The 27,433-nt window shown below is 42.7% G+C and overlaps 1 protein-coding gene across 2 annotated transcripts in view; it reads right to left on the bottom strand.

The window, feature by feature from the left end:
* The window catches only part of scara5 (scavenger receptor class A, member 5 (putative)), a 146,922-nt gene that overhangs the window by 39,669 nt on the left and 79,820 nt on the right, over positions 1 to 27,433 (bottom strand). For both annotated transcript variants that reach the window (XM_041188055.1, XM_041188056.1), the window contains exons 4-6: positions 23,479 to 24,153; positions 19,269 to 19,349; positions 18,441 to 18,545 (exon numbers count right to left, since the gene is read on the bottom strand). In XM_041188055.1, the coding sequence (XP_041043989.1) occupies positions 18,441 to 18,545; positions 19,269 to 19,349; positions 23,479 to 24,153 (861 nt within the window). The remainder of the gene's footprint in view (positions 1 to 18,440; positions 18,546 to 19,268; positions 19,350 to 23,478; positions 24,154 to 27,433) is intronic.

Here is a 27,433-nt window from a genome sequence, read left to right as displayed (position 1 = left end):
ATGGGGAGGACATGCTGACATGAAGGAGCTGCATATCTCCTCCGATGCAGAGGACATTGAAGGTGATGAGGGCATTGAGTTTGAGGAAGCCGAGGCTGCAGGGGAACAGGCTATACCATGGGCCAGACGGGGCAGGCATGTGCCTGAGGCCCTCACAGACACCAGATTCCATGAGGAAGATGACAAGTTGAAAGTGAGTACCCTCTTGGACAGGTGTCCACCTTCATGGGCCAACATGAACACCAGCATTGCTATTCCTCTCATTTCAACCATGAACTTCAATCTGAGAGTGAATAGTTACACATCAGGCTCACATTGTCCTGATCCTTTGAAGGATGATAAAACCTCAGGAGCAAGTGTCCTTGCTGAGATGAGGTGCTAACTGAAGGAGGGAGTTCTGGCATCAGACATCAGAAGGTGCTGCCTCTTTAAGTGTCTATCCTGCATCCCAGTCACAATGGCAGCCTACAAGAGCCAGGAGCTGTTCCATTATCCTCAGTGGGCTCGTAGCTGATTGCTTTCAATCTGTCAAAACTCTTCAAGGAGATCCATCTCCAGCAAAGGCACAACGCATTCTGTGTAACCTCGATGGTGAAATTGATCGGTGACACTAGGGCCAAGGCAACCGAGGACGTTCTGCAAATGTGTGTCTATTCTAATATGATTCAATCCTCTGTGTCACCTTCTCCTCTATCACATTAACATCTGGCACTCTCATTTAGGGATGCTGACCTGCTTTTATCCTCACTTTGTTATACATATGGACCACCTGAGGATGATGGCGTTTAGCCACTTGCGTGACAGACATTAAAATGCTTCTTCTTTAAGACACACATTGTGCCTCATGGCACTTGCGAACTCCAAAATGCTCAGACACTGAAGCCCTCATGGTTGTTGTTAATAAAGAGCAGATTTCAGCTTCAGTATATCATTGCTCCCATCCCATTGCTCCCCTCAACATTGTCTAAAGCTATGATGTGCACTTCCAGAGCATGCTCAAAGGCTCTATTGACCACCAAATTTCACCATTTGCAATAAACAGCACTCGCCTCGGCGAGTGTTTAGGTGATGGGACAGACAGCGCTGCATCCGAACATTGTGATGAGAGCCTTTTGGCCACAAGCCAGACAATTATAGATTGAGAAATGCTCCAGGTTGTAGGCTCAAGTGCCAGGGGAATAAGGTGGCTGAGAGGGACAGAGCTTCAGCACCTTGAGGTGGCAAGGTGCTCCCACTTATTGGTGAGCTTAGCAGGTGTACACTTGGAAAGTTGGAAATGCGGTTGGCTGACAGGGGCAAACATGAGCTCTGAGCGTGGGCTCATAGCAAGAAAACCCTGCCAGATGACAGAGAGCACATGGAGCTGCACAATATATGACCCTTCTCCATGCATGAACACATCTCTCCTTGTACGCTGCACCTTCACCTTTCAAGAATGCAGACAAGATATTAGAACACCTCTGCCTCAATCATACACAGCCAAGAATAAAATGACATGACCCTGCAAAGCTTGTGAACGAGGTTCGTTCCACAAGCACACTTAACATTAAGGTCAAGGCACCACTGATGTCGAGAATGGTCTGAAAAAGGGTCACGCACTGTGGTGATATGGAAGCACACACTACTTGGATGAGAGGACGAGAGACCCATGATAGTGACATGTGTGATAAGTGGCGGGGGTGGACCATGGTATCACACCTGATTGATTGCAAAACAGCTCATCATAAAAGAGGAGATGTGAAATGGGTACGATTCTATTTACAGTTATGAACATTATATACATGTTGTGAGCACCCATGCAACCGGTGTGCTCCTAAATATGTTTAACCTTCCTATATATGCCACTATGTCTGGGTGCATCCCTGACATTCTCAGCAGAGGAGGGGCAGCCTGCTGACTGCCACTCCCTGTTGTCTGTGATGACCTTAGTGGACATCCTCTAGAGGGCTGAGACCTGGAGGGCCCCAGCTTGCTTTGGGTGTCCAGCTGTGAGGTTCACCCTGCTCGGCCTGTGGAGTTGGAGGTGATGGGGGTCACAGAAAGAGGGGATTGGGATCGGCTGGACAGTCCTGGGATCACCTTAGTGGATGGCCTTGGGGTGTCCTCCTTATAGGTGCCCCAGGGTCCCTGGTTGACTCCTTCAGGAGAAGGGGCAACTGGAGTGAGATTTTGGTGCCCCCCCCCCTCCCCCCTCACGTAGCCACTGATGGATGCCACCAATAGTTACAGTGATGGATTGCTGCTCCTTTCACAGTGTAAGACCGATGTCCTGGTCTGGGGTCTCCTTGGCAGCCACCATCTTACCAATGTTGATCTTGGCACATTGGCATGCCTGCATTATCGCCTCAGATTGAAGACGGTACAGACTCCTCCATTGTCTGTTGCAATCTGAGGAATGCAGCTGACATCCCTTTCTGATATTTTTGTGATTGTCACTGCAGCTTCAGCAACTGATTAAGGACCTAGTGCGGAGGCTTGTCACATGAATTGGACTCTGAAGATTCTTGGTCTCCAAAAGTCCTCCGGGTGCCAGTGACTTTGGACGTCCCTGCCTCCACCTGCTGTCGACCAGATTGTGTGCTGTGCTCACCAGATTGGGACCCTGAGGCTACTGTAGAATTATGTGTGTCTCTGCGCTGCTGGAGAGTGCAGAGGGGTGCTGTAATGGGTGTTCAATGGTGCTGTCCTCAGGTTCCTTATCTGAGGTGTCTTCAGGGCTCGAGCTGGTTGGGGGCCTCGGGCGCTTGGCTGAGGTGCCTATGAAAGAAAGTAGAGATAATTAGTGCATGTCAGGCAACTCTAAAACAGGACAATGCACTCACAGTGTTGTCTGAGGGATGAACTGGTGCAAGACCCTCACATGGGTGTGCGCCGCTAACCTCACCATCACTGCAGGCAAGGTCCACGCCATCCCTGGCCAGCTCAATAGCTCTGTTCTCAAAGCCAACAAGGACTTTGAGTTCCGGCATTCCACCCCAGGCCTGGGACCTTTCCCTACAATTGTGTGTGGGCTTCTCCTACATAAAGACAGGTGAAAAGTATTAGCAGATCGCATGCCAGGGTAGATGATAAGAATGCTTGGCATATGTTGGTGGTGAGTGGAGTCACTGATGGGATGAAAACGCAGAGTCCAGAGGATATGAGCCCTGATGAAGATCTGAAGGTTTGTGTGTGAGTGTTGATGTCCCTCGAGCTGGCAGCGTGTGAAATTCCAGTAAAGGTCTGATGGGCTTGTGAGTGTGTGATTTGAGAATGATGAGATGGTTGATGTGCCATGGCGGCATGGATGAGATCATTTATCCTCTTTCTGTACTGGGTGGCTGACCTCCCTGTGCTGCATTGGCGTTGATCACTGCTGTGACCAGCTGCCAAACCAATGAGGTTGGTGGACCTCCTCCGGACATTGTGGGGGAAAAGGAGATCACGGCGGGCCTTGATTGCATCCAGCAGGCATTCCAGTGAGGTATCACTGAATTTCAGAGCAGCATGCTCCTTCCCTTTGGTTGCTATGTCTTCCGTGGAGCAGTCCTAGGCTGCAGACATTAAAAAAGTGTGCATGGGTGCCTTTTAAATATGGTGCCTGGAGTGAGGAAGCGTTGAGCTCATGATGGGGCAGGAAAATCAGAGGCTGCCCACCTGCAATCCGGCATGTTTCCTGTGTGTACATAATTAATGTGGTGGTAAGTGGACAATACACTGTGAAAACCCACCATTGTGGCTGGTGGGCAAAACACCATTTTTCATGCCCACTGGCCGTACTTAGTGTGCTGAGGGGAAAATCCAGCCCTGTCTTTAATTTAAGATAAAATGAAGGGGGTCGTGTTAACCTATTCTGAAGTCTGCCTAACTGCATACCTGGATGACGGGTCATTAAAATTAAAGGACAGGCCAAATTGTTTTGCTGGGAAGAAGGTGAAATAGGTTCACACACTTGGAGACAATGGCAGCAGCATTTGTATTTACAGTGGTAAGACTGGTCGTCTCCAAAGGCCTGCAAAGGTGTTGAGAATGTCAGATTGTAAACAGTTATGCTTTAAATTGTCCATTTAATTCCAAGATAAATAGAATTATGGTCTAAAGAGTAGCTGATCAGCATTTCAACCTGAATACAAGGCCCATGATGTTCACGTTATGATGGAGATGGGCTATGAGAGGGGAAGGGTTTCTAAGATATCCCTGAAGCTCACAGGTAAGTTAGTCTACCAGGATCTGGGGGGAGGGTACAACTAGAGACCAAAAATCTCTATGGTTCACCGTGCAGGAATGTAGCTGGGAGCTCGTGTGCGGCTTGAAAAGCCCCCGTGTGAGGACTTGAAATGTGGCTGGAAGATTTGCCTAGCTCACACCAGAAAGAAAAACCCTCACCATGAAAGGCAATTCTGGAATTAAAAGTTAATAGCTGGGAAAAGAAAGGAGCAGAAGTAAACCCTCAGGAGTTAAGAATCATTTTGGACTTAGTCTGGGAAATTTAATTACTACTTAAGTGACAGTGTAAAGTATACCTGTGATGTGGATTTATCGTTTGTATTAAAAGTAAAAGTTCTGTAATATATAAGTTGCCTACAAAAATAGTGTTTATTCAATACTGCTTTCAGTCCATTTGTTACAATATAAAGTCTTAAATCATGAAACCTTGTCATGGCGTCCTTTCAGTTATCAACCGGAAGTTCAAATTTCTTCGTTTAAAGTTATCGCTCTCTATGGGGATTGTAACAATAACAATAGCGTTGCTGTAGCTTCACCAATGTGTTCAATTATTCAGATGAATTGTTTAGTTCCTATTGAACATTTCTTGTAGCAGTTATTTATTTCCCTCAAATCCGCAGCAGTGCAAAATTGCTAGATTGAATTCAGGTGAATACACTTAAGTATGTATTATCTATTATTGATAAACAGTATATGCAGACCGTGGTAGTTACAATTCAATCAACAAGAAAGGGCAGAAAATGAATTCTAAAAATACGCTTTGAAATTTGAAAAAAGCCACATATAATTCAGGGGTAGGGAGAGAATGAAGAGAAAGCTTATTTAAAATTTTATATGAGGAATTTGAGTGGGAATTTAAGTTTGAACTGTAATGGTGAGAATTGATTATTATTGTACACAGCACCAACATTGCCTTAAGGAACTAAGTGTCATAGATAATGCTGGAACATGTATAAGAAATTGGCTGAAAGAGGGGAAACAAGTCTAGATAGGAATGTGACGTTGGGCTAAGGAGATGTAAGAAATAGAGTGCTTTGACCTTGCTTTGACGACATGTTGGAAGGTGGGAGGAGTAATATAGTGGCAAAAGGTGTTGGAAGGAAAGCCCGGCTGGAGGCGGGCATCCAGTTAATTGGCCTATTGACAGCCATTTTTCCTGGCTGCCAGTATTTTGCCAGCAGTGGCATGACTCTCCCATATGGAGAGTCCACCAGCCGCACTGAGACAGCCTCCCAGTGGCTTTCCTTTCTGTGGGGCAGAGTGGTGTTGGATCTTGGTTTCCAGAGGCTCCATGCCCCAAGAGGGCATCCCCAGTGACAATAGCCACCCCCATAGCTGCAACTCCATTGTCTGAAAATTCTTCAATGCATATGAGAGAGAAAGAAATATAGGGTTACGATAATAGATTTAGATGACAAAAGGTGAGAGGAGGCTCAAAGACTAGCATTGAGTGGTTGGGCTGAATGGCCTATTTCTGTGTTGTATATCCCATGTGTTCTTATGTGATATGATTGGATGCTTAGCCTGCTCGAGGACACCAGTGTTTCTGGACACTGAAATCCCCCTTGAGCTGACACTAGAATCAAAGTAAGAAAGGAATATTCAGGCCATAGATATTGTTATATCTTTGTAGGTATCTTTCTTCAAGGTCAGTGGTGTTTGCCATCTCTGTGCTGCTGACTGTGAAATTCAGGCCTTACTTTTCACAAATGCTCAATAGAAAAGCCAAGTCCCACAGATATTGATGCACTAAAATATATATATATTGTATATATATGTATAAATATAGACCGAGATTGCAAAACCTGGTGGTACAGAGAGACCTGGGTGTTCTGGTACATGAATCACAAAAAGTTAGTATGCAGCTACAGCAAGTGATTAGGAAGGCAAATGGAATGTTGGCATTTATTGTAAGGGAATGGAATATAGAAGGAGGAAAATTTTACTGCCACTGTACACAGCCTTGGTGAGACCACATCTGGAATACTATGTACAGTTTTGCGCTCCTTATTTGAAAAAAAATATATAATTGCGTTAGAAGCAGTTCAGAGAAGGTTCACTCGACTCTTTCCTAGGATGAGGGGCTTATCTTATGAAGAAAGGTTGAACAGTTTGGGCTATACCCATTGAAATTTAGAACAATGGGAGATGATCTTATTGAAACACATAAGAACCTGAGCGGACTTGATAGGGTAGATACCTGGATGATGTTTCCATTTGTGGAAGAGACTAAAACTAGGGGACACAGTTTAAGAATAAGAGGTCTCCCTTTTAAGATGGAGATGAGGAGAATTTCTTTCTTTCAGGGGGTCATTAGTATGTGGAATTCTCTTCCCCAGAGAGTAGTGAGGCTAGGTTATTGAATTTATTCAAGGCAGAGCTAGACAGATTTTTGATGGATAAGGAAGTCAAGGGTCATGGAGGGCAGACAGGGAAGTGAAGTTGAGACCATAACCAGACCAGCCATGATAGTATTGAATGGCAGAGCAGGCTCAAAGGGCTGAATGGCCTACCAGTGCTCCTAAGTCCTATATTCCTATTATTTACAAATCAAAACCTGTTCGTATATGCAGCTTCTGATACATCACCCATCTTTTTAATAGTTGGAAATAGCTTTCTGGTGCAGTTCTCTTGCTTCTAAATCACAGAAAACTTCCCACATGGATTAAATTCTCCCTCCCTGATGGGACGTTCATCACAGTTAACAGCTTGATCACTTCTAAAGAGATAACAGGCATGTTTGTATTTCGCCTTTCGGAGGCCTAAAACAGTTATATATATAACAAATAGCCCATTAGTGATTATTTTATAGTTTGGATGGACTTTGCATTTTTTAACCCTTGCTAAATAATCAATATAAGCAGTGGTGAGTTAACATTTTAAGTTGGTCTCTTACACACAAACCAGAGTTGTACATTCCCAACTTTCTCTCAATACAAAGAAACGAATGCAACAGAAAATCTCTCTCGGACTGTCACAGCAGCCATTTTAAAAATTGTTATCATACCACAGGAACTACAAGTTGCTATAAAATATATTATAAAGAGTTCTTTATAATCTGAAACAGAACAGGTCTGGTTTTCCACACAAACAACTAAAGAAAATAGATATCAAAGGGCAAAATCAGCATGGTTTCCAAAAGCAACAAGCCATGCTCTAGATCATGGATTTATGGCGACTGAACTATCCAAATCCTGCTTTATTACATGTCTTTTAAATCACTATTTTAGGGATTACAGGCTACAATTCTGTCTGCTTATAATTAGGGAAATTGGTTAATACAAAAGACATAAACGAAATTCCATTTTTATAACATGGATTTTTTTTAGACTTTCCCTGCTGCTTTGGGGATAAAGTTCTGCAACGTGATACATTTATGAAAAATATGAATATGTGGCGTTGGCTTTGCAAATCTAATTGACTTCTTTGAAAATGTAGCTAAATAGTTGTTATTTACTTGGATATTTCTGAAAAGAGAGACATGTTGCCAAAGCTTTTTGTCTTGTATTCATGAAGACAAATGCAAGAATGCCAAATTTTAAACAATTGCAACAATTTGTCAAGTCGATTCTGATTGGCCAAGGCATTGCCACGGAGAAAGCAATGGGGACTATAGGCTCCCCAAATTCCTGTGTAATTCAAAAAAGGCACAAGGCTTGAACATATTCATTTTGTTTGCAGAAAACAGGTCCCTGTATACGAGTAAGCTTAGATGGTGATTTTTAGTAAAAAATCATTCTCTGAGTAAACTTACTGAACAAACTAACAGGGTCAAAGGAAGGCATCTTAGAAGTAACATGTGATTCCTTGACAGTAATCACTTTATGTATTGTTATACTGACAATGAATTAGACATGCTGGCAACAGGTGTATTTTAAGATAGTGAACCTCAATTAATTTTGAAGATATTAGATGAATCAATAGTTATTTTAAAAGGCTTGACCATATGAATGCCTTTTAAAAAGGAGTCTTTTGTCAAAATACATGACACTGCAATATTGAAAACTTCTGCTAAGTTCAACATAATTACTGCACAAACCTTACAGTGATACAATGTAGTGAAACATGTGGCAGTAGTAGCAAAATTGCAAGCAGTCTTTTAATAACAAAGATTTAACTCTTGATTATTCACAGAACTAACATTATTAGCTCACCTTTTAGAACTTTAACTGTGTTATGTTACTTCTTTAAGTCTTTGCATTTAAAGTACGATTAACTCACTAGAATCACTTTTGGAGTTGAAAAACAGGCATGGCAAATCTGCATTTTTAGAATGTACATAATTATAGAAACAATAGATAAGGGCAATTGAGACCTTGATCCATCTACTCATATGAATAAAAACAGAATTACCTGGAAAAACTCAGCAGGTCTGGCAGCATCGGCGGAGAAGAAAAGACTTGACGTTTCGAGTCCTCATGACCCTTCAACAGAACTGAGTGAATATTAGGAGAGGGGTGAAATATAAGCTGGGTTAAGGTGGGGGTGGGGGGGGGGCGGTTGGTGTTGGGGGGGAGAGAAGTGGCGGGGGGTGTGGTTGTAGGGACAAGCAAGCAGTGAAAGGAGCTGATAATCAAAAGATGTCACAGACAGGAGAACAAAGAGGTGTTGAAGGTGGTGATATTATCTAAACGAATGTGCTAATTAAGAATGGATGGCAGGACACTCAAGGTACAGCTCTAGTGGGGGTGGGGTGGAAAGGCTAACAGGGCATAAAAAATACAGATTTAAAAATAATGGAAATAGGTGGGAAAAGAAAAATCTATATAAATTATTGGAAAAAACAAAAGGAAGGGGGAAGAAACAGAAAGGGGGTGGGGATGGAGGAGGGAGTTCAAGATCTAAAATTGTTGAATTCAATATTCAGTCCGGAAGGCTGTAAAGTGCCTAGTCGGAAGATGAGGTGCTGTTCCTCCAGTTTGTGTTGGGCTTCACTGGAACAATGCAGCAAGCCAAGGACAGACATGTGGGCAAGAGAGCAGGGTGGAGTGTTAAAATGGCAAGCGACAGGGAGGTTTGGGTCTTTCTTGCGGACAGACCACAGGTGTTCTGCAAAGCGGTCGCCCAGTTTACGTTTGGTCTCTCCAATGTAGAGGAGACCGCATTGGGAACAATGAATGCAGTAGACTAAGTTAGGGGAAATGCAAGTGAAATGCTCCTTCACTTGAAAGGAGTGTTTGTGTCCTTGGACGGTGAGGAGAGAGGAAGTGAAGGGGCAGGTGTTGCATCTTTTGCGTGGGCATGGGGAGGTGCCATAGGTGGGGGTTGAGGAGTAGGGGTTGATGGAGGAGTGGACCAGGGTGTCCCGGAGGGAATGATCCCTATGGAATGCTGCCAGGGGGGTGAAGGGAAGATGTGTTTGGTGGTAGCATCATGCTGGAGTTGGCGGAAATGGCGGAGGATGATCCTTTGAATGCGGAGGCTGGTGGGGTGATAAGTGAGGACAAGGGGAACCCTATCATGTTTCTGGGAGGGAGGAGAAGGCGTGAGGGTGGATGCACGGGAGATGGGCCGGACACGGTTGAGGGCCTTGTCAACGACCGTGGGTGGAAAACCTCAGTTAAGGAAGAAGGAGGACATGTCAGAGGAACTGTTTTTGAAGGTAGCATCATCAGAACAGATGCGACAGAGGCGAAGGAACTGAGAGAATGGGATGGAGTCCTTACAGGAAGCGGGGTGTGAGGAGCTGTAGTCGAGGTAGCTGTGGGAGTCGGTTGGCTTGTAATGGATATTGGTGGACAGTCTATCACCAGAGATTGAGACAGAGAGGTCAAGGAAGGTAAGGGAAGTGTCAGAGATGGACCATGTGAAAATGATGGAAGGTTGGAGATTGGAAGCAAAATTAATAAATTTTTCCAAGTCCCGACGAGAGCATGAAGCGGCACCGAAGTAATCATCGATGTACTGGAGAAAGATTTGTGGGATGGGGCCGGAGTAGGACTGGAACAAGGAATGTTCCAAATACCCCATAAAGAGACAGGCATAGCTGGGGCCCATGCGGGTACCCATGGCCACACCATCCATTCTTAATTAGCACATTTGTTTAGATAATATCACCACCTTCAACATCTCTTTGTTCTTCTGTCTCTGACATCTTTTGATTATCTGCTCCTATCACTGCTTGCTTGTCCCTACAACCACACATCCCCACTTCTCTCCCCCCCCCTCCCTCCCCCCACCCCCCCCCCGCCCCCAAGTTAAACCAGCTTATATTTCACCCCTCTCCTAATATTCACTCTGTTCTGTTGAAGGGCATGAGGACTCGAAACTTCAACTCTTTTCTTCTCCGCCAATGCTGCCAGACCTGCTGAGTTTTTCCAGGTAATTCTGTTTTTGTTTTGGATTTCCAGCATCCGCAGTTTTTTGTTTTTACTCATATGAATAGTTGGACCCCAGCCCAGAAACTAAGATTGAGCCTCAGTTATAATTAAATAATTATTAATTAATTAGTCGTTTTATCACAAGATTGGTCTTTAAACTTACACAGGTTAATGCTAGGTATGTTCCTAAAGAGGTTTTATGTTTGTGATAAAGTTTCCTTATAAACCTTAAGTTAAAATATAGGCAAAAAATAGTTACAAAGAATATATTTAAATCAGATTAGAAAAAAGTTTAGAAACCAAGTTATACAAAATATAAAGTTGCATGTCTGAAATAAGATTAAAAGAACACATTGAACAAGTTCATTGTTCTATTATCAAGATTAATTATGCACAAAGGCTGAGCCAGTTAAGCTAAATTAAAGAATATGTCAGCCAGTCAATGGCTGACAAAATACCATTAACACGCGGTGAAAGAAGGGTCTTGAATCTTCTTTAAGGGTTAAAATTCCTATCTCCAGAGACACCATTAGCTAGCTGTTAAAAACAAAAACAAAAAATTGCAGATGCTGGAAATCCAAAACAAAAACAGAAATACCTGGAAAAACTCAGCAGGTCTCATGAGGATTCGAATCGTTAACTTTGCTCTTCTCCACCGATGCTGCCAGACCTGCTGAGTTTTTCCAGGTATTTCTGTTTTTGTTTTAGCTAGCTGTAGTCTGACTGAAGACACTTATCCAAAAGAGGGAAGAAGATGCATGCTTTTGTGGAATTGATCACCCATCGAAAGCCATAGAGGTCTTATGGATGAGATAATTATACTTCATATTTTGGGTGATGTACTTGAAATTAGTTTAATTGTAGAAAGAAGACAGAGAGTGATACTTATGGGAGGTTTAATCATGCATCATGTGGATGCATGATTTTTATATATTTTGATTTAACTAATTCTGTATTATAATTCCATAATGCTATATTACAACACTGTACTAATTTATATTTTTCTTTAAATAAAATTTCTTTGAATTTACTATCTGAAGATTCTCACCTTACCTTGTGGGTTTGAGTTAAAATGAATTACCAGTGAATTGGGTTGATTCTAATTGGAATCCATCCCAAAATCCAACATTGCATATGAATGTATGTCACTTCTAGCAAGTGTAAATGAGCCATGTTACGAGTTCAACTGGTTATCTTAAATTGATCATTAATGTAGCTATTAGCACACTTGGGATTGTTCATCAAGTGCTGCATTCACTCCATCCTGTGCTCAAATTCACTTTTGAGATGGAGCAGTCTAACATGCTCCCTTTCTTTGACATGCTAGTTGAGAGATCCACCAATGGGTTCTCCACTACTATCTACTGCAAGCCTACCTTTACCATTCATTATACAAGTTTGGATTTATATAGCTCCACACGCTATAAGATTGGTCTCCATGGCAACACCTCAGCCAATCAGAGTTGACTTGCCAACCAATCAACACCCTTTACTAATAGCATAAATTGTTGCGATTGTTTAAAATTTGGTATTCTTGCGTTTGTCCTAATAAGTGCAAGATGAAAAGCTTTGGAATATTCAAGTTCTAGACAATTTACTGAATTTGTAAAAGCCATTTAAGGGAATGTTGAGTTAGGAGGGAAAGTTGTGGTTCATGAAATAAATGACATTTTCTACATGCCTTAACAGAAGCACAGAATAATGTGATCAATAGAAAGTGTTCTGCCTGGAAAAAGTAGCTTGTTGTGTTCCACAGCGACCTGTTCTGTGACTCCTACTCATAATGAAGCACTGAATGAGGCTTATGACATGATAGGATGTATCATAGAATGCTCAAGGAATTTAAGAGTATTTAGTAACTGTTTGTACCATATACACTGTACATGGTAATATTATTAAATTTGGTTATGAAGCTGAAAGCTTTCAACACCACTAATTTTTTGGTTCTATGTTGGTTTGAAGTGACATTTTAGGATTACTATCTGAACCACAGCAAACTGACATAGGGTAACTAAAGTTAAGGAGTTAAATGCATGGCTCAAAGATTGGGGTGGGGGGAATGGGTTTCAGTTCATGGGGCTCTTTGTTTTAAATGGAGTCCATACTCTCACCTACTCTCTGTTTTATTTAAAGTCCACACGCTCACCTGCTTTCTGTTTTAAATAAAGTCCACATGCTCACCCACTCTATGTTTTAAATAAAGCCTGCATGCTCACCCACTCTCTGTTTTAAATGAAGTCCACACTCACCCACTCTCTGTTTTAAATAAAGTCCACATGCTCACCCACTCTCTGTTTTAAAAATTGTGCAGTCTCATCATTGATGGGAGCCTCCAGATTGGATTCCTCATTGATCATTGAAAGATGTTGGCACCATGATGCAGATCTTCATTGTCCAGGGTGCCTGGCATGCACAGTGACAGTGTGATGACTTAAACTAATGACATGTCCTTCTTTTCCTTTAGATCTGTCACTAAGCAGCAAAGCGCAGGACCTCCAGGAGGTCCACCATGACCCTGGAGGACCACTATGCTTCCCAATCACATGCATTGCACTCACTCTCTGGACCAGGCACCAGTGCAGATAACAGCACCTCAGTGGGCATTAGTTCGGCGGCTAGTACCTTGGTGCACATCGGTGAGGGCACTTCACTCGCTTGAGGTACAGGTGGAGGCAGAGATTACCCAGGGTGCTGGGAGTCTGAGGACTGCTGGAGACCAGGATAATGCCCAGTTGAAGGCTGATGATGGGTCTCTGGAATAATCCATTATGCAGCAGATGCTGGATGTTCAGCGGGGTGTGTTTGAGGATCTGGCGATGATCCAAGAGGGTATGCGTGCCACGGTCTCCATTGTAGAGGAGTCCTTGTGGAGCGTGAGCACTGAGCTGACCCTCATGGCCAAGCGCAATGTCTCTTCCGTGGAAAGAGTGGCATCTCGCATGGAGTGGCTACTCCAGGAACAGAATAGGGGGTTCCTGGGGTTGTGCTCGGGCCTGCAAGCCCTCTCACAGGCACTGACCTCAGGTGGTCAGTATCCATCTGTGAGATGGATGGGGCACCCAGTATCCCAGCTAAGTGCATCCATCAATAGTGAGCATGGAGGTCCATAGTGACATCACATTGGCACACAAGCTGCTTGTTGTCTCTGCTGGCTTTTCAGGGTGCTCTGAATGATGGCAGCAGCTCCTCTGCCCCTCTGCCAGTGACCGTGGCATCCAATGAGGCTGTGATGACTTGGGAGATGCCAGCTATGGCACTGGCCACTCCCTCCCAGGTAGGGCCAGCACAGGCTCCAATGGCCAGAGGATGACCACCAAGACCATCAAGGCCAACAAGACAGCAGAGTCAGCAGGCTGTCTCCAATGCTGGTGTCAGCGAGGAGGGAGCACCAAGACATAGCACTTGCAAACCGTAAATTTAAAGCAACTTAAGCACAAGAGGCATTGGTCACGGGTGAGCTTTTGTTCCCTCCAATTTGTTTTTCTTTTTTTAATGGTGTGACCACCAACACCAGATTTTGTTCCATTCAATACTATGTGAGTCCCAACATTAAATGACATACTTTTTTCTGTTATTGGCCCGAGTTTGCTTCATTTGTTTTATAGGTGCAGGATAGGCCAGTATGTAATGCTGGACGTGGGTGGCTCGAATCTTTATTGCACTGGCACTGAAAGTATCTTGCGGGCCAAGGAAAGGGTAATTTCTCCGATCCAGGTTGGAGGCAGCAGCCCGGCATGAGGTGGTAGCTCTTATTTGGCAGCCTAGCTGAAGGAGCATTGGATCAAGGCATCCCTGGTGTCCCTGCCTCCCTGGAGGTTACTGAGGTTTGGCTGCACGCCCTCAGCGTTCTCCTCACTGTGCTCCTCTTCAGTCGTGCTGGAGTACTGAAGAGCCTCTGCACCTGGGAGTGTCTCAGGATAAACGTTTCATGGGAGCTGCCAGGGTACCTTGCACAGACTTGCAGAATCTGCATCCTGTGGTCACACACTATCTGCACGTTCATGGAGTGGAATCCCTTCCTGTTGATGAAGGCACCCAGCTGACCCGCTGGTGCCTTGATGGCCACATGTGTGCAGTTGAAGGCACCCTGGACATGGGGGAACCCAGTAATCGCTGCAAAGCCCCTGGCTTGCTCAGCCTGGCTGGCCTTGTCCATTTGGAAATGAATGAAAGTCAATATCCATCTCAACAGAGCTTCTGTCACCAGATTGACTCAACTGTGGACAGCTGATTGAGATACTCCACAAAGATCCCCCGCTTACCCCTGGAAAGAGCTGGAGGCATAGAAATTGAGGGCCACTGCGACCTTCAGAGCCACTGGCATGGGGTTTCCACCCAGACAGTTGGAGCTGATCTCAAGCCCGAACATCTGACAAATGGAGGTCACGGTTTCCCTGGAGAAGTGGAGTCTCCTTTGGTATTGCACGTTGGCCATATTGAGGTAGCTGCAACGCCGCCTGTAAACCCTGGCAGCAGGATAAGTGGTGTCGTCTGCGGCCCCGCCATCCACCTTGGACTTCCTGCTGGTCCTGCTCTCCTTGTGGCTGTGCCTTTCCTCCCACAGGTCCCTCCCCTGGAAGCTGCATTGGGACACCTGGCCTCCTCTCCCTTCTGCCCCTCTCTTTCTCTTCAGAGAAGGTGCCACCAGCAGAGACCACAATCTTCATTTCCAGGGTAACAGAAGGCTGTCTGATACCTGGAAGGATCCCCACAGTTCGAAACCTCAGGGGGCTTGGAAGACACCAATGAGTCCAGAAATGACATGTAGAAGCCCCGATCAGAGATTAAACTGACAAGTACCAGCAGTAAGTTATCTCCAAAACTCCTCACTGCTCACTCTGACAATGCTGCTGACCCTTCTTATGCTGCTCATGGATGAGGTTTTGCCAATTGTGGGCTGCCTTGCCTGCCTGCTTTCTCGATGCAATGAGCAAAAAATCCCACGGGCAACATTAAATCGCTGTCCGTTGGGTTGTCAAGGGCCTTAACTGGCCTCTTAATTAACGGCGGGCACAGCTCCAACTCCCTTGCACGCCTGCTGAACAAAATATCGTGCGACTGCGCAATGATGTCGGGACGCTCACCCATTTTATGCTTGTTCAGGTCAGGCACATGCCCCCCCGACAAGTGAAAAATTCTGCCCTATGTTTTGATGGCACAGCGTGCCGACCCTTGTTCTGCTATTAGCACCTTCTGCTATCATACCTTTATGCCACTATCAGCACCTTCTTTACTCTTTACCACTACCATTTATCTTGTGCCCATGACATCTTTGACAATGTCTCCTTAGCTGTCACCTATCTCTGACCTACTATCTTGTTCACCTGCTCCACCCCGCCTTAAACAGTTTAAAATCCATCACATTTCTACTTTTTTTTAGCTCTGAAGAAGAGTCATATGGACTCGAAACTTTAACTCTGTTTCTCTCTCCACAGATGCTGCCAACCTGTTTAGCTTTTCCAGCATTTCTGTTTTTGCTTCTGTTTTAATTACATTTGTTTTAATTACACTGTGTACAATTCAAGGCCTCTTTGTCAGATTTAAAGAAATAAGCAAAAAGTTTGAACTGAGCAGTTTGATCTTAGTATGACACCTTATCTTTAGACAAAAAACAAAAATTTTAATTAGGTTTTAGCTTACTAAATGCCTTGATCTATCAACCACATTTGTAGGACAAAACACCTATATTTCCTGAAGGTATCTTTCTAGGAATTACTGCTTACATTTGCTCTTAATTTCCTTAGGATCAATGGGAATAGGTTAACATGTTTTATGCGAATTATTTACAACAGTTTGTATTATTGATAGGATGTAACATTGTACAGCAGTTCTGTATTTACAAGGATGTGCCATTTGTTTATAATGGAATGTAACTCTTGAGGCCTAAAGGAAATAAGAGGTGGACATTTGTCCCAGCCCTACATGACTCTAATTACAGAGGCAGGGTGACACCAGATTACCCTCACCCTAAGCCAGTGAAAAGAGATAATTGGGACTATTACCTAATAAGGGACAAAGAACAGTCAGAATTAAAGACTAAAGTTGGAAACTCAGGGCCTTCATTGGCATAGTTTCACCATTGCTTCTATGGTGTAATTCTTCTGTGACACAGTTCAATGTAACATCACTTCAGAGACAGTAGAAGAAAGGCATAACTAGCATCATTCAAGGAATCCTAGGTATTTAGAGATAAGAAACTTCCACTTTAACTTCATAGCTTTTGTTGAGTACATATAACATTTTGCTTAATACATTCTACATGATTCATAAATACTGGTTCTTCGTACCTTGTTCTTTCAGTCACAACTGAGGACCTCATTGTTATAGCTTAAGAATGTGGAGCCTAGGCATTTGAATTGAAAGGGTTTTGTACCTCAAAATCCCTAAATTTAAAAAGCAAAGGCCTGCTTGCAGATAATGAGCAGAACGTAGATTCATTATTTTAGTGACGCATGCACTACGTAAATATGGCAAAAAGACTTTGATCTAGATAAAGGTAGACTCATATATGAACAATAGTGACGCCAATCCTGTAGTATGGTGTGCAGTTGTGGTCACCACAGTCGAAAAGAATATTGATGCCACAAAAATGCTTCTGAGATTTTGCAGGATGACAAAATGTCTAAGGTTAATTTTGCTGGAGAAAAGAGGACAGTGGACTGACCTAATACAGATCTTCAAAATAACAAAAGCAAACTCTCATTTAATATCATAATTGTATTCTTGAAAAGTGCAACTTTAAGCAAAACAATGTTAAGCAAATCAAGTTTTCCCATTAATGTATAAACTGAAGTTAGATTCTTTTCAGAACAATCCACAGGATCTGTGAAAGAGCTGGGTACTGCCAGAAGGGAGTCAGAGATTGAGTTATTCTAATGCTGTAATGACCTGTTTCTGATCTGATAACTTTATCAAGAGCTTCACAGTTGATGAATTAAATTAATAACAAAGTGTTTTATTTTGTTCTTTTCGGGAGATCTGGGCACTGGTCCTAGAACCAAGTGAGTATGGGAAGGAAGAGGCTATTCTCAGGCTGACTATTTGTTCCATGGTGCTCCCAGAGGACGGAATAAGTGAGAGATGTGTGCACACAAGACCAGAGTCTATTGCACCGTTTTAAGATCAGCCTCCCTCTGACCCTCCCTATTCTCCAGATACAAAGCTGCCTGTTACTCCAGTGGGATAAAGTTGAGGATTCTCTCCGAAATGGTCTGCAGGCCCAGGCAACTTGCAGTTTGAATATGAGCATACTCATTTGGCAATGTTTGTAATGCTTCTATTTATAGACCCACTTTATTGCATTTTTTACTACATAACCTTTCTGTATTTTTCTTTTTATTCTGTAATAAAACCTACTGGAAAATTGGAATAATCAGCACAAATGCTAAGTAAATGATGTTAACAGTGAATGTTGCGACGTTAAAAGTATATATGTTGAATATTGCAGCAGCATTATAATGAAACAATGTTGACCGAATCAATGTTAAGTGACAATTCACTGTAAATGCATTGACAAAGAAAATCAAACCATTTAACAAACAATAAGCACTGCGCTAAATGATGTAAGTGCAAAATCCACAAGCTTGTGAAAATGTATGGGACTATTAAAAACTTTCTCCCCCAACAGGACCCTGGAAATGTGGAATGTACTCCCCGATAAGGTAATTGAGTCAATCTGCTCTTTTAAGAAGAAGGTACATGAATATCTGTTGAGAAGAGGAGGTTTTTCAAAGGAGATGGGGAAAAGAACTTCTATTTTCTTTAAGTGGATGATCAAAAATGTTTGCAGCGGAATGACTATGAGAACCATGACAGAATAATTATACATTAACTCTTAATGGAATGGAACTTGATAGAGTGAAGTAAAGTGCTAAGTGATAATTCTACTATGGGTGTGGAAAGCTAATAACATACCCCATGATCCTTTTTGTCCCTTGACAGAAATTCCAGGTAATCCACGCTCTCCTGGATCTCCTTTGAGGCCTGCTATTCCAGGAACTCCTGGCAGACCAGGTAAACCTAAAATGGAAAATTACAAAGTCTTATGATTACCTAGATTTCTAGCAACAAAATTAAAAGGGGATGAAATTACAAAGAGGAGCATAAAATTTCTCCCATTTTGAATGCTGTAATAAAGAAATTACAATGGTGACACACAATAACTAAGCACAAATTTACTTCCCTTCCCTCCCCCAACATCCAATTGTGCCTAGATTCAAGTTAGAGGGTGCATGCATCTAGTGTTCTTTGCTTAGCCTCATCTGAATCTGCCCATATTTATTCTAGGCACAATTTGTTCTGGTGCAAAAATCCCTTCATAAGCACCCATTGCAATATTTCATCCCCATTTACTCTGGAAATAAATCATATTCAACTGACAACAAGAAACATGGGAAATTTACAAGGAAATTGTAAACAATTTAAAATCATGGTTGTTGAAGAACTCTCATTTAACAGTTTTACCTTCATTATATTTATTTGGCATCAATGAAATATGGATTGCCTGCTTTTGGTATTGTTTGTGGAAGCTTTTGTTACCAGCATTTCCTTTGGAAGTACATCTGCTGTTAATTATTACTAAGTCCTTCTCCTTTAATTTACATTATGGTATCAGTATGGAAAATTTATTTTTGGAACTTCAGTGATCTTGTTCAACTAAAGGTGTTTACCAATTCATCTAAAGGAGATTGCTCTTCAATATCATAATTTTATTTTCCATGTAACACTCTTTATTGAACTCACCTCTTTTCCCAGTTATGCCAATCGGTCCAGGAAGTCCCTCCAAGCCTTCATCACCTTTGTCACCTTTTGGCCCAGGAGGTCCTAAATGTTGAATGGTTAGTAAACCAATTGAAATGCAGTTAGTCAACCTATTTAAGTAATTTTATTTCATTAGAGAATGCAAGAGGTTTAGACCTGATCAATTATTTCAAAGATCACTGTTCTTCGACATTTTTGTAATTTATTGAGTTCTCAGATTCTAAATATATAAAGTAAATTGCATAAAATTAATATCTTAACAAATGAAGATTCCTATAAAATAAATTTTGCAAGGTTGCACAGCACCAGTGATGCCACACATGATGCCAGCATATAGAAACATAGAAAATAGGAGCAGGAGTAGGGCATTCGGCCCTTCGAGCCCGCTCCGCCATTCATTATGATCATGGCTGATCATCCAACTCAATAGCCTGCTCCTGTTTTCTCCCCATATCCTTTGATCCCTTTCGTCCCAAGAGCTATATCTAACTCCTTCTTGAAAACATACAATGTTATGGCCTCAACTACTTTCTGTGGTAGCGAATTCCACAGGTGCTCTGAGTGAAGAAATTTCTCCTCATCTCATTCCTAAATGGTCTACCCCATATCCTCAGACTGTGACCCCTGGTTCTGGAAGCCGCAACCATCAGAAACATCCTTCCTGCATCTACCCTGTCTAGTCCTGTTAGAATTTTATAGGTTTCTATGAGATCCCCTCTCATTCTTCTGAACTCCAGCAAATATAATCCTAACCAACTCAATCTCTCCTCATATGTCTGTCCTGCCATCCCAGGAATCAGTCTGGTAAACCTTCGCTGCACTCCCTTTATGGCAAGAACATCCTTCCTCAGATAAGGAGACCAAAACTGCACACAGTGTTCCAGGTGTAGTCTCTATATATTTGCAGCAAGACATCCCTGCTCCTGTACTTGAATCCTCTCGCTATGAAGGCCAACATCCCATTTGCCTTCTTTACTGCCTGCTGCACCTGCATGCTTACCTTCAGCAACTGGTGTACGAGGACACCCAGGTCTCATTGCACATTCCCCTCTCTCAATTTATAGCTATTTACTACCAAAGTGGATAACCTCAAATTTATCCACATTATATTGCATCTGCCATGCATTTGCCCACTCACTCAGCTTGTCCAAATCACACTGAAGCATCTCTGCATCCTCCTCACAGCTCACCCTCCCACCCAGCTTTGTGTCATCTGCAAAGTTGGAGATATTACATTTAGCTCCCTCATCTAAATCATTAATATATATTGTGAATAGCTGGCATCCCAGCACCAATCCCTGCGATACCCCACTAGTCACTGCCTGCCATTCGGAAAAAGACCCGTTTATTTCTGCTCTTTATTTCCTGTCTGCCAACCAGTTTTCTATCCATCTCATTACACTACATCCAGTCCCAATGTGCTTTAATTTTACATGCTAATCTCTTAAGTGGGACTTTGTCGAAATATATTGGGTAATCATAGGCATGTTTTCACCAGTAACCAGTTACTGAAAGTTACATATTTTCCCTGTGAATTTGTTTTGATCATTTCTAATGGCCTTATTCAAACAGTAAGTATTGATGGCAGCATTGAGGAATCTGTGATATTGCACAATGATACCTTCTATTGTTTTTGTGATTTTCATTCATCTCACCATGGACCATTATTAATGTTCCGTCCATATCTCTACAAATATTCCCTGCATCATCTGGTGTTGAAGCTTTTAGTAATGTAATTGAATACTTTCCTTCCCATAACCAACACATAAGCCACCAGCTAATCGACTCATTCATGCTTTATTACAGATATTATTTATGGCATCCATACACTTTGTATCTGAAATGAACTGCTTCCCAGTTGCAGAGATCATTTTAATATTTAACTTTGTAATTCTTCTTAAGCTTTTCTAAGTTTGTTTTATTGCCATATTTGTGGTTTCGAGAGAATGGCAAGCTTTCAGGCCTCAACATCATAAAATGTAACTCTACTACTTGTAGAGCACTTGTACTTGGCTGTGGTTGCTACTAACAAGGCACAAAGGAACAATGTATGAAGGAATAAGTGCAATATGTAGAACAAGCATGGTTTGGTTAAGATCATGTGATATATGAGCATGTAACTACAAAGCAAAGATCAAAATTCTTTCTACTTATTTAAGACTTTCAAACTTGTTTTCATGTTTATGTTGCTCTGGAACAGTACAATATAGAGGAGGGTATAAAAAACTGATTACAAATTAAGTATTATTCTTGCTCACTGAGCAGCTGATTTTAAAGTTGTGTTGAAAGAAGTCGAACCATAGGCTGTCTGCCCACTTTCCTCATCAGGTATGAGTGCTTGAGGAGACCCAACATGGGAGAAAGGTTAAAAACAACTTAAAATAAAAGGGAGCAGCAAAATAATAAATGTGTGTTCTATAATTTAAAACAAAATATGGTGCAACTTTAAAATATTTGGCTCACTTAAGATGCTTAGCAGTGATCTTTGATGAAATCATTCAGTGACCTATATATTGGTTGAAGCTACACCCATTTCATAGACATACCACGAGCACCAAAGTGGCCAGTATGGTATGTTTGAGGTGTGCTGTTCTGCACATTGGTAAAGTCAGGCTTAGAGTTGTCAATCCCCTGAAAAAGGCATTAAGCCATTTACAAATAATTGATCTAATACTTGTTTGAGAACCCCACCGAAAAGAATTCAAGAAATATGTGACTGGATTTACAGAGCGCTGTATTCCCTGCCCGCTGCCCCAACTAAAAAGTTGGTAGAGAGCCTGCCTACAAAAAGCCGGCCTCTCCACAGCTCTATTTTATGCTGGAAGCAGTGTTAATTACCTCAGGCCCCCCCACCACCCTCCCCACCACCGCCCCCCGCCAACCGAGCTGAGGAGAAGGTCCCACCTTGGATAGCTGCGAATCTGATTGGCTGGCAGATCTATAGTTCCAGGAAAGTCAGATTCGAGGGTGGCCACTGCTGGGACTACAGGCAGTCCTTGAAGAAGAGGAGATAATGGAGCCAGACTTCAAGGTAAGTCAGGGTATCAGCAGGACCTGACTAGCAGACCTCAGCAAGGGGGTGAGGGGCCAGTTTTGAGCGGCTAAGAAGGAGGATTAAAAGGGGTATAATTTTTTGCAGGGGTGCCTCTGATGGGCACATGGGACCTCCAGTGGAGGTTCTGCCCTCCCCCAGCTCCCAACACCACCCCTTGCCTGTCACCAGCCCACGCAGAAAAAGCTGCCAGGCAACCCACCTGCTGTGGACCTCCCCTTGTCGTGGATAAAATAGTGGTAGAGGCAAAATGAGACACTTAAGTGGCCATTAATTGGACACTTAAGTCCTTAATAGGCCCAAGGATGTGTGGGCTACCTTAAGCCTCCCCATCCATCATAAAATGGGAGACAGGTCAGGAGCGAGTAGGAAGGTGGGTGGGTAGACCACATGGTGCATTTATGAGCCCCCCACCTTCAAACATGCTGGTGGAGCTGGTAAAATCCAGCCTTCAGTCTAGATGTGGCTTGACTAACAATTCTTAAAGTGGCTGTGGGAGGCCACCATCAACATGATAGGCTTCATGAAAATATTAACCTGAGTGCTCCTCCATGCTCCACTGCAATGCTGAACACCATTGACAGCATTCAATTGACCCATTCCTGACTGCCTTCCCCTCTCACTTGATTACCGCTCTGCCAATTGCTTACCCCCTCCTTTCTGATTGCTCCCCCACCAGCACCCCTCTTCACTGATTGCTTCTACGCTCCGATTGTTTCCTTTCTCCTGGTCATCTCCCAACCTTGTCCAATCTCATTCCCCCAATTCCTGGTCATCTCCTCTCCCTCCAATTCACCCCTTGGGCCTAAGGCCTGTGCCTGTCTCCAGTATTTGGTCACTACCAAGCTGTAAGTAGCATCATAACCAAATAGCAGTTCCTCATAGTATTGCAACACATGCTCTTAAAGGTACTATATTCAATTAAAAAGGTATGTTTCTTGCACAAAATAAATTAGGAGAAAGCAAAATAAAAAGAATGCTTCAGGGAAACAATAATGATGGTAAATTGAAGATATCCTTAAAATTACTCTGTTATCTTTCATCATATTTATGACTTACCTTCCATTAGGGATATTATTAAAATGGAAGAATAAAAGGGAGAAAAACATCAAAGTGATTTCAATTAAAAACTTCTCATACCTTGCACTAAGGTAAGATTTTTCAGAGTAACTGAATGTTCCCAGTCTTTCAGTTTCAGATCCTCTGTGACATTGTTGAGTACGGCTACCTCATCTTTCAGTTGTTTCTCCATGTTTTGCTGAATGCCTTTCAAGATCTTTGCATCTTCTGACACATTTGCTAATTGTATTTGAAGATGCAGTAGACTTGTGTGGTGGATGCTAATGTCCTCTGTGATGGTGCTGTTGACTGCATTTAGTGTCCAATGTGCCTCCTTTATCTGCCTGCTCAGATTTCCTACATTTGATGTTATTTGTTTCAAGTTTGCTTGCTGGAGTCGGAGTGTATCCTGTGCAATGTTTAAACTTGTAGATAAATTGTATATCTCTTGTCTGTTTGTTGAACTAAACTGTTGTAAATCATCTTCTAAATCATTCACAGATGCATTAATGTCATCCATACGTGCCTCGAAGCTCTGTAACTTGTTTTCCAGTTTCTGAACAGACTGACTCAGTTGAAAGAATAGGATTGAGTGATTCTGGAAAAGCTCACGCAGTTTGAAAATATTATCCATGACATCTTCCTTGGGTGCCTTCTGCTCCATTGTTTGACGCATGTCTTTGAAGCCTTCGCCTAAGTTTGTAACATTGTCTGTCAATATTTTCCAATCAGCGGATGGACGTTGATATCTGGAAACTGAAAAATGTTAAAACAAGTGTCATGTAAAAACATCCTGCTGCCGCTTAATCTTATGTTTCTTGGACAAAGGTTTCTTTAAACTCGCGATAAAAGTGAACAGTTTGCAATTCTTTGTACATCAATTCATTTATTCCTCAAGTCAGAATTTAAAATATGTATATTTTATAATAAAAGTTAAGCTTCTAGATATGTTGCTATCTCCAAAGGATTCATTAAATTTATTGTGCTGATCATTGAAAACTAGATAATTAGTGGATATTTTATACTTAGAGAATTTAATATGATTGTTTGATGTATTGAATGGGAAATATATTTGGACTAAGTACCTGTGTACCTACGTATGGCTTTAGGTGCTTCTTATTAGAAATAGGTCATTATACCTTTCTACAAACCACCTGCTGTAATCAATTTAAAGGAAAAGATTTTTCTTCTGCCAAGCAGTTTACTGATTTTTTCATACCTTCTCTTCTAAAGTGGCGATTTATACTGGGATGCAGTGCCACTGGACCCAGAAACCCTCTGGCACCTCACCCAAGTGGCTATTCTACCAGGGTGAACCTGAAAATCAAAGCCAGTAAAGCACTCAAATGTCAGAATCATACAGCCAACATTATCGTTCTCAGATGCCCACACATTCACGGACATTAAATGCTACTAGATAGCTTATTTTTCCTCTCTAACCCAAAGACACTGAGGCAAATTTGAGCTGGTGGGGGTGGGGTTAAAAATAATCTTCACTTGGGGCGTGAATTCACATGGATTCACAGCATTTCAGCAGTGTGTTTTAAACTGTGCCCATTTATTTTCCATCAAAGTTGCTATGAACCCTTTCACATTACTGTCAAAGGACAATTTTACCATACCCTCAGTGCTCTACTGACTGAGATTATCTAAAACCATCACAGGACCTTTTTAATTTTGTGGCTAAGTATCTTCCTCCATTGAATCACAAAGAAAAATTCTTTCCAAATTTTCCTTTTCTAATTAAAAAATTGGTTTTCAAATGATGTTCATTCAAATCATAGATATTTTCTGCACAGATGGAAGTCATTCAACCCATTGGGCAGAATCTTAACAGAACAAAGTCACATGCAGTGGCCGGGGCCAACAATAGGTCAGAAACTTAGTTGTAATTGGACCCGGCTTTTCCTTGTAACTTAGCCACACAATTTGCATCCCATTTCTAAGATTCCTGACCTATCACAGCGGACAGGTGTGATGATGAGCCACATCTGTTAAAGGAAGGATTTCTAATTGAAGGGACTCTGGTAGGGGTCAGACTGGTTGAACCCTGAATCTTCACACTACACAATACTCTAGCTGTGGCCTAACTAGTGTTTTATATAATTTAGGTATAACCACCTTACTCTTATATTCTATGCCTCAGCTAATCAAGGAAAGTATCCTGCGTCCCTTCTTAACCAGGCTTCCTGTAGTCTACCGCTTGCTTCCTCACAATTAAAAACAAGTCTATTTTGTATCATCTGCTAACTTCTTAATCATACCCCTACGTCTAAGTTTAAATCATTGATATACAGCACAAAAATAAGGAACTGAGCCCTGCTGGAAAAAAGCTATCCAGACACAAAAACACCCTTTGCTTTTTGTCCCTGAGCCAATTTTGAATCCAACTTGCCACACTCCCTTGGATCCCATGGGCTTTTAAGTGAGACCTTGTCAAAATCCTTGTTAAAATCCATATAGACTACATCATATACACAACCCTCATTTACCCACCTTGCTACCTTCTTGAAATATTCAATCAAATTAGTCAGACACTAAAACTGATGATGAAACCATGGAAAGTCATCATTCTGAAAAGCTCGGAGCACATACAATTAACGAGCAGTTGCAGGCAATAAGATGCATCACCACCTGACTTGAAAGGCAGCTGCTGGCACCATATTTAAAGGACTGCCAGCCCTGCATACAGGCCCTTGTTTTAAAAGGTTGTCTCAGCAACACTGCAGAAAAGCCCCTTAACAGATTTGAAGATCCTTGCTCCCCTCTATAGGACAGAAGGCCTAAGGAGCTGACTGAGAGCCTGCTGCCACCAAGGCTGAGGGAATAAAGTGGGTGGCTCCAAGGTTCAGTGATGACTCCCTGCAGGTCTCCTCCCGAATGCAAGGGCAAGGCAGTGGTCCTTTTCCCAGGGGAACAGCAAGAAAGGACTGGCCTGCCTGATCGAGCAAGTTTGGACGGAGATTGCAAAGGAGTTCAGTAGCCTTTACGCCATCCATGAACTTGAGTACAGTGCCACAAGTGGGGCAATGATCTTCTTCAGTCCGCCAGAGTGAGTTCTCCCTAAAGCTCTCCCCTTCGGGGCTTGCATGTGGCAACGTGGGATGGTGTGCTAGGTAAGAAGGGAGTGAGCAAGTGGGTGAGACAGCAGCATATTCTTTAAAGTACCTCACAACTTGGTGAGAGTCAGCTGTCTGTCTTTGCTAACCCTCAACATATCCCTGGAGAACGGACGTATGGAGGAGGCATTTGCGAGCCCATCATGGGTCAAAGGGTGATTACCATCATAAGTGTTGTGGGAAACTCCATGGGGAAACTAGCAAGGTCCTTCCTTCTTCTTGCAGGAGAAACAGGCATGCTACGATAAAGAGTAGGACAAGACTAGTAGAGACCTCCCAGAGCTTTGTGTTCTGACCCTGGTAGAGGAGGCGACCCTGGACATGAGTGGGTCCAGGGCAACTGAGCGATTGCTGATGGGGAGACAGGAATGTCAACCCAAGAGAATGAGTGCACAAGTGCAGGGGCACAAGGTACATCTGGGCAACATGTGTCCACCATTGAACATATGGATAAAAACAAAAAACTGCGGATGCTGGAAATCCAAAACAAAAACAGAAATACCTGGAAAAACTCAGCAGGTCTGGCAGCATCGGCGGAGAAGAGCAAAGTTGACGTTTTGAGTCCTTATGACCCTTCTGTTCTGTTGAAGGGTGCAGTTGATCACATGTTGTGCTGGGGGAAATCCAGCGATGGCCCTGGATCCGATGGACCTCTCTGCCTGATGGTCTGGATCTGTTTGGTATCTCACTTAGTTGCCGGCCCTCTTGAACAGGGAATTGGTCAACTCATTCATGCACTGATGGGCCGCAGCCTGCCCACACATGTCCCCAGTGGATCCCTGGAAAGATCCAGAGACATAGATGTTGAGAGCCATGGTGATTTTCAGGGCCACTGGCAATGGGTGTTCACCAAACCCCATGGATCTCAACTCGCCAGGGGCATTTTGCAGAGATCAATGACAGTTTCCTTGGAGAGC

The sequence above is a fragment of the Carcharodon carcharias genome, chromosome 5, assembly GCF_017639515.1.
Source record: "Carcharodon carcharias isolate sCarCar2 chromosome 5, sCarCar2.pri, whole genome shotgun sequence".
Taxonomy (NCBI): Eukaryota; Metazoa; Chordata; class Chondrichthyes; order Lamniformes; family Lamnidae; genus Carcharodon; species Carcharodon carcharias.
The sequence above is the reverse complement of the archived record's forward strand: the minus strand, read 5'-3'. Positions and strand labels throughout refer to the sequence as shown.